The sequence below is a fragment of the Austrofundulus limnaeus genome, unplaced genomic scaffold (genome assembly GCF_001266775.1).
Source record: "Austrofundulus limnaeus strain Quisiro unplaced genomic scaffold, Austrofundulus_limnaeus-1.0 Scaffold38, whole genome shotgun sequence".
NCBI lineage: Eukaryota > Metazoa > Chordata > Actinopteri > Cyprinodontiformes > Rivulidae > Austrofundulus > Austrofundulus limnaeus.
This window is the reverse complement of record NW_013952440.1, coordinates 634,058-642,298: the sequence shown is the minus strand read 5'-3', so window position 1 is coordinate 642,298 and position 8,241 is coordinate 634,058. Positions and strand designations below refer to the sequence as shown.

Sequence of the window (8,241 nt, the reverse complement as noted above, 5' to 3'; positions counted from 1 at the left end):
TAACATTTAAATGTTAAATATAATGTCTAAATGGTAAATCCTAAATCTAAATGTGTATATCTAAATACAAAAGTTACGTGTAAATGTGGATAAATGTTAAAGTTGACATTAAAGTATTTCAGAATGATTGCAGCCTTTGCTGTTGGTGTGTGGCTTTTTGTTGTGATGCCATCATCCTGTGACAAAAGCAAACATTGCAAAAGCTGCCAATGCTTCCCTACAAGACATCAAACTTGTAGTTTGGTGCCGGTGTCCGAGCTGCACTTCAAACTGCTGGACCAGTACCATCAATATTGTTTTTAATAAACACATTTTGAATTTTAATCTAAAAGGTCGTCTTTAGTAGCATTAGCAGCAGTAGTGTTAGCTTTTGTTGCAGGGTGATGACGTCACAACAAAAGCCATGAACCAATGGCAAAAGCTGTGTTCCATTTCTAAATTCTTTTTTGTAAACTTTAGCTGCAACATTTAAGATTCAATTTGTATATTTATATTTACACCTTTAAATTTAGGAGTGAACATTGAAATATGTTATATAGTAAAAATTAGCAAAATGTCAGAACGGTGAGCTAAATAACAAAAAAATGTTAGTGGAAACTTTTAACTAGGATTTTACACTCAGAAAGTGAGCTAAATGAAAATGTGTTAGTGACTTTTAAACATTTTTATCCCCATACYAATGAGGGCATTGCTTAGGTTTGATGTAGTGAAGAAAAAGTTGAGTCGAAAGGCTCATGAGTTCATGATTTAATTGTTTGTCAACCTTCCAACTACCAACCATGTCTCAACCAAGAACTYAGTTCAGAATAAAGTCTCTGGTCTTCCTCATCAAAAGGAGTCAGATGAAGTGGTTCATCTTTCCTTGGCATCTGCTTGAGGGGTTTTCCACACACATTCCACTGAGAGGAGACCTCAGGCAGACTCAGAGTTTGCTTGTGGGATTAGATTTGGAACATTGGGAATGTTTGGACTCCCACAAGAGGAGCTGGAGAGTGTTGCTGGGGAGAGATGTCTGGATTTTCCTCCTGGACCTGCTGCCTTTACAGTTTCCTGGATTAAGCAGAAAAAAAAGAAGAATACTGTTTCTGCTTTTAGAAGCTTTATTCTAGAAATTTAAATACGCACAGAATTCAGTTCACCGTTTTAGAAAATAGGGCCGTTTTATCTTTTGTTTAAAACCTCTTCAGAGAACATTTTAGCACGCCGACGGTAGATGTCTTAGCATTTTGTTTTGCCTGCTGGTGTCACAGTAAAAAAACAGGTTCTGCAAACACGATTCTCAAAAACAACTGGCTCGTTCGTGCCATCTTCACACATAAAATGCGTGTGAGCGAACATGTCGTGAGCGCTCAACTAATATGGGATTTTGCGTGCAAGTCCAAACAAGTGATGCAGTCAAATTGGGTTGACTCCCCGTTGTGAGAAAACCTCCCCTGGCAGAGCAAAAGTCTGTGTTGTTTGGTTGAATGGGTCTGCCGTCTTGCTGAGAGCGTTGACATGCTTCATGATGTGATTTCATCCCTTCTTTTTTTCTCTATTCCTTCTCACCACTGTTCGACACTCATGAATATCTCATTACTGCTGGATCTAACTTTCTTCTACTGATTTACCTGTGTGTATTTATTATTAATATAGTCATATCAATTCTGAAATCAATTTTATGTCACTGTTTTAAAGCGCCACATAAACTAGAACCAGCATAAATTAACACAAATAATATGGAGGAAATTTATTGGGAAAAAAAGAGCTGTTATTAATCTTCACTTACTGAACAGATCTGTAATTTTTTACTTATTGATTAGCTTGTTGGTGATTAACGTGAACCTGACCTGTGTGCAGGTTTTTGGGTGTCCCTCCTGGAAGAGGAAGCTGTCCCCTGACAGGACCTTTACCCTTTGACCTCATCTATACTGACTACCACGGTTTGCAGCAGATGAAGCAGCATATGGGTCTGTCTCTGAGGAAGCACAAGTATGTCTGTCTCTGTCAAAAAACTGTGACTTATATTTGTTCATCACCCTCTTTTGTTTGCTATTTATTTCTTTTTGGTGTTTACTGGTTGTGGTACAAACTCTACAAATCATCAACTAAAATTAMGCTTTTTATTTTAGCCTCTTTAAAAACTGATCAGTAATCTCCTGCTGGCTTAATGATTAATGTATTAAAGTCATAAATTAAAAATGTGTCAGTGCAAAGTACAAATAACTTAATAATTTAGTTTACGAAAGCTCAAAAAAGGCTTCATGTTACAACTTTTAACACACTGTAGCTGCATAGACAAGAAAATACATCACTTTACTTTACCATGCCATACCATGCCATGCCATGCCATGCCATGCCATGCCATACAATAAACCTTGTGGTATTTGAAGCAAATCCAGGAAATTATGGAAATGTGAGAAATAGTTTCAGTTTGTTTTCATTCTGCATTTACTCTGAAGCCATAAGATTTCACATTTTTATAATTTGGTAAATTCCAAATGTGTTCTCCTAATTTATATAAGACATCAATAAAATCTAAATCAGCAGCAGCACTCCTTGGCTTTAAGTGATGAAACCTTAAAGTCCCAACTTGCATCAAATATGGAGGGCTTTAACAAATTTGCTCACATTAAATTACACCAATTGATTTTGACCTGTCCTTTTGAAAAGTTTCTATTGATAAAAAGTGTTAAAAGGTACTTTGTAAAACTCATTATTAATCCCAGATTTTCTTTTTAAACCTRATCTTGATGTCTTTTAACAGGATTAGATGGAAGTGTAATAAGAGAAATGTTGCCTGTTTTGAAATGTTTTCTTTTCATTTCAAGAGACATTAAGCACATTTTAAGTCCTTATAAGATAAAAGCACAAACATCTTTGTTATTTTTGACTCAGACTCTCTTTCAACCAAAGTTTTATCTGTTCCACCTCGACTTTAAAATAAGCACAGCCCGTTTCTCATTTTGTCTCAGGTGCCACATCCGCGTGATTGACACCTTTGGGACTGAGCCTGCCTACAATCACGAGGAGTACGCCACCCGTCACGGCTACAGAACAAACTGGGGCTACTGGAACCTTCACAGCCAGCAGTACATGACCATGTTCCGTATGTGGAGTCTAATTTCATGTTTCAAGCATGCATTTACACTTGGGGGATGACCCTTGGGTGTCATTTAACATTTTTTTCTGGATCTTGAGTCAAGAAGTTGTTTTGATGAGTTAAAATGGACAGGTGGAAGCGCTGATGTGTGTCACTGAAAGTGCACACCAGATTGTGGGAGTTTTAAAACGCCTCAGGCCATTAGAGGCCAAGCTTCGGGCCACCAGACAGAGAGCTCACTCAGAACAGCTGTGCCTGCACAGATGCCTGCAGCTTCCTACTTCTGGCTAAGCACCACAAGTTGTACACATGCAGGAATATACAAAAACACTACCACACACACACACACACACACACAGGCTCGTGACCGATTTGGGGGAAACTAATGGGAGCTAAAACTTCAGGTTGTCTAAACTTTTCAGCAAAGCTCGGCCTGGAAACATGTCCATTTTCACCTCAGGTCTGGACTTAAAATGTTTCCTACACACATCAGAGCTGTGGGAGATTTCCATTCACTGTGCTACCATTTATTGTTGCTACCTGAAACTTTATACTGTAAAAGCTTAAAGCAACAGCGCTTAAAGGCTCCTCCAGTGTCCACCACTTTCATCTACCAAAGATTTGTTCAAAGTCATATGTTCAATTGGTCGCCTGGATCATCGCAACACCTCCTGTATTTACTGAGATGCTGACTGCATTTGGAGCCATATATAACACTCCRTTGCTGTGTTCGTCCTTGGCAGCCCACACACCTGACAACTCCTTTATGGGCTTTGTGGCGGAGGAGCTGAATGAGACCGAGAGGCTGTTTATTCAGAGGAACAAAGTCAACAACATGGCGGTTGTGTACGGCAAAGACGCCAGCATGTGGAAGGTAAGAATAAAATCATAAAGGCTGAAAAGCAAAAGTGAAAAAAATTGAGATAGCTTGTGTGTRGTTTGTGTTGCCCTCTTTAGCCTAATATTTTTGCTAACTTGTGGTAACACAAGGGAGACTGAATGTGATAAATATTCGAATCAGGTTTGGAAAACTWCTAAAAATGACTTTGAACAGCTGTGAAACATCCACAACAACCCATTTCTCCTCCAAGACTTGGGTCTCGAGCGGAATGCCAGAAGAACAATTGTATTTGTTTAGGTAAATTTTCTGCTAAGGCTTCTCACTCTTGCCGCAACTTTGAAGAGCGCCGCTGCATCCCTCAAGGTTCGTTTCGCTTGAATGTGGTTGCAGCTTTGTTCCTACACAGCCAGAGCATTCCCCCTGGTTCTCARAGCAACCTGAGCTGCATTGTTTCAGAACATTTGTGAATCTGAGAGTTTGCCGTGTAAAACAGCCAAATCTCCGTGGAGACTCAGCACCAAGAGAACACTCCCCGATGATCTTGTCTGCTTCTGCTTTCATTACGAGGCCCACAAAAGAGATTCCTGCTTTTATAAAAAAAAAAATTAAAAAAAAGATGAACGTCAAATATTTTATGTAGTGTTGTCTTTTTCTCATTACATCTGCCTTCCTCGTTTACTGGTGTCTTTTTTTTTCATTTTCAATTTGTGCTGCTCTTTATGTCTCGTGCCTTACTGCATCATTGATGGATCCACACAGCTTCAAGTAAGTACTCCTGTATTTCAATGGCGATATCAAATCTTCAAAAAGCTACAACTCCAAAGCAAGTGTCTGACTTGAATACAGAAACTGGATTGCTTAAGGTGCATTCTGTGTTTGAAATATCAGGCAGAAKTTCTCTCTGGAGAAGCAAGCTAACAACTAGTTTGTAAAGACCAAAGCAGGTTTGCTGCTATGCTAAAACTCTACCCTCCAAAAGTTGCACAAAGAATTGTTTGTTTTGCACTCAGTTAGCCTGTGGTGATCTATGTGAAACTTTGCAAAACAAAATGTGGCAAGCAATACCAAGAGAAGTAACTATTTAATAGAAAACTAAGCCAGAGTAATGARACAAACACATGACTATGTTGAGTTTGGAGCCAGGACTTGGCTCCAATTTGGATTAAGCCTATTTCCAATGGTGGAGAATCATAATGGATTGAAACACAAGATTTTTTTAGGACATTTATATGCTTCCAACTTTGTGATAACCAACATAGCAAAATATGTTGGGCCAACATCTGACAAGGTACTTACACACTGAACACTCAGTCCAGACACCACCAAGAATGATGGCCTATTGGTGGCCCAGATGTCATTTGCAAGAGGTGGTCCATTTATGGGCCAACACCACAACCAGGTTATGGCATTGTTAAATTTGGGCCACRTAAACCAAACAYCAATTGTGCCAGTTATAAAATGCCAGAATTGGCCCACTTCCTGTTGACAAACCACTTGCCATGGCAGCAGTCAGCCAGCAGTGCTAGGTGGTCCACACCTATCTGCTTTGTGACAASACTTTAGGGACAGACCAGTTCTGTTTCAACATGATTATAAAGGTCTAGTTTGAGGAATTATGTGAGGAAGAACTTGACTGGCCCACACAGTGCCTTGACCTCAGCCCCATTAGCAACTTTGGGATGAACTGGAATCAAGTGTAAACCAGATCTTCTCATCTGAAAACCAGAGTATAACCACACCACAAAATTTGTTTGGCCCAGCTCTGGCCCATACAATGTACTAACACTCGGCCCAGATACAGCAAAGAATGACAGCTCTTTAGTGGCCCAAATGTGGTTTGCCAGAGGTGCTCCWTGCAAGGACCAGCACCACATGAACCAAACCACAGCTGGGTCTGTTGTAGCATGCCATCATGTAAACAGTGCCATCATAGTGCCACCTGGTCCACATCTGGTTAACAAACCAATTCCCATGGCAGCAGTCAGCCAGCAGTTCCAGCCTTATTACCAAATCTGATCCACACTTGTCCGCAATGAAATTCACCTCATAAAGCCTGTATAGAATGAGTCAGCACAAATTCCTACAGAAGCACAAAAATGTTATGGAAAAGCCACCCAAGAGAAATGAAACCCAACCGACTCCAAACATTTCATGTGTGTACGTTGATCAGGTGTGGCTAAATATATTTATTCATGCAGTGTATGTGAACTACGTGATTTCTATCCATTTCATTTATCTGTAAGGGTAGCTTCTGCCTGATATTCTGAACTGAAAAAAATTCTACTTCAGGCAGTTTTTTTTTTGGATTACTAATAAACAAACAGCTTCAAAAAAGTCCAATTTATTCTTCAACTTGTTCTGTCTAAAAAGCACRTTATTCACTTTATTTAAGCAGTAGCCTAATAAATGTTATACAGTAAAAGCGGAAGTATGCAATTTTATGCACGTAAAGAAAAATATTCAAGTTCAAACAAATACATGAAATACTTGTTACTCTATGTTTTCATTGCCRTATTTCACAGGCTTAAATTTCAATTTGGTGACAGATTAAGAAACTTTGATTTTACCACAATGCTTCTCTGAGACATTAAAATGTACCAACGTTCAGATGACGTATAGTACATAAATGATTATACCCTGAAGGTATAACTTTTTGTATCATTTGTAACATCCCCCCACAAAATAACCAGAGTTTAAAATAAACTTATTCAGTTTTTAATACATTTATGTAAAGGACTGYGATTATTCTTTTGTTGTTGCTGCATTAGAATCCCACTGATGCTGGGTAGTTATTAGTCGCTAACATGATGATGTTTGTGCAGGCTGAGCCTTAGCTCATTAGATCTGGTTCTGTTGCCTCATTTCCATCATCAGCACCTTTGGGCTTTTTTTACCCTTACTACGTGGCTGTGTGTTTGTGACACTATGATCAGCTCAGCTCATTTAATTGCTGAAAGCAGGATAGATGCTGCAGCAGGAGTGATTTTTAAAGTGTAAACTCAACATAATATGAATCAAAACAAGAAGGRGCATTTAAAGCATTAGTAGGATTTTTTTGTGGAAGCCTGCACTGCTGGAGTTTGAATGCAGCTTTTGAATACAAACAACATTCAGAAGGAATGTGAGGCGATTATAGGTGCATAACTTACTGTCAGTTTTGTTGAAAGACAGTCCACAAATGAAAAAAAAATTGCTAGAATTTGCACCTTAGTAACAATTTAATAAGACTATTATGTTATAATCAAAACGTTAAGAGGTACRTTAGACAAATAACCAGATGGTACAAGTATGACAAAGTTTTGAAATAACTATCTTCATGTGGGAAACATTTGGCAACATTTTAAATAAAACAGCTCATTTAATCATACATTTTTCTGGTATGGGGTTTGGGAGAGACAATGAAAAGGCAGGTTTGGTTTGTCTCCTGAGCTAAAATGAAATAATTGTTGTGTCTAACACAATGAATAAAAATAGATGATGTGAACTTTTTGACGTAAGCTGCACAGGCTCYATAGGTTTCTCATGGTTCTAATGAGGCATGGACAAAGGGCTTTTAATGATGGACTCAGCAGATTGTGCAGATCCTGTAATTTGCAGAGAGAAACTGACGTTTAACACTTTTCCCATAGCATCTACTAGAAACTGAAAAAATGTCCTGCTTTTGCTGTCTTCATGTATGAAAAGGCAGACCAGACGTGTGTTGATAGATTGGTTGAGGCTAAACTCAGATAAGAGTAAATATAAATGTCATTTACCTTCTCTGATTTATATGCTTAACTCATTTTTGCCTACTTCTATGTGGTAAAGGGTAAGGAGAATTTCTTGGCAATTCTGAATCTCTACATGGAAATCCACGGCACTGTGTACTACGAGACGCAGCGTCCCCCAGAGGTTCCTGCTTTTGTCAAGAACCATGGTCTGTTGCCTCAGCAGGAGCTGCAGCAGCTTCTAAGAAAAGCTAAGGTAGGCCAATGGGTACTGAGACTTAGATATAAACTTAGCACAAAAAGTGTTTGATAGATTTTTTTCTAAGTTGTAACACTGCTTATGGCAATAAATTTTATACCATTAATAAATCTGTTCATTTCCCTTTTGCATGGTGCCACATTTGTAAGGAACAAACATTTGTGGAATGAGGAGTGAGAATTGGCCAAATCTTCTCTGCCAAACAATTTATTTTGCCGTTGCTATTGCCACTTGTTTTGTTCTTCTGGTACCCGGGAAAGATTTATTGCCAAGAAGCATTGTTACAACTAAGAAATATTCAAGCCAAACATGCATTTCCTTACTTTTTTGAACTAAGGATAATATACTGTAT

General features: G+C 38.6%; 1 protein-coding gene across 1 annotated transcript in view; it reads left to right on the top strand.

Annotated features, from left to right (window-relative positions):
• mgat5b (alpha-1,6-mannosylglycoprotein 6-beta-N-acetylglucosaminyltransferase B) overlaps positions 1–8,241 on the top strand; it is a gene marked incomplete in the record, with an annotated part of 112,538 nt that overhangs the window by 76,536 nt on the left and 27,761 nt on the right. The window contains 5 exon segments of the mRNA XM_014006903.1: positions 1,840–1,971; positions 2,955–3,088; positions 3,826–3,956; positions 4,683–4,688; positions 7,731–7,886. Of these exon segments, the coding sequence (XP_013862357.1) occupies positions 1,840–1,971; positions 2,955–3,088; positions 3,826–3,956; positions 4,683–4,688; positions 7,731–7,886 (559 nt within the window).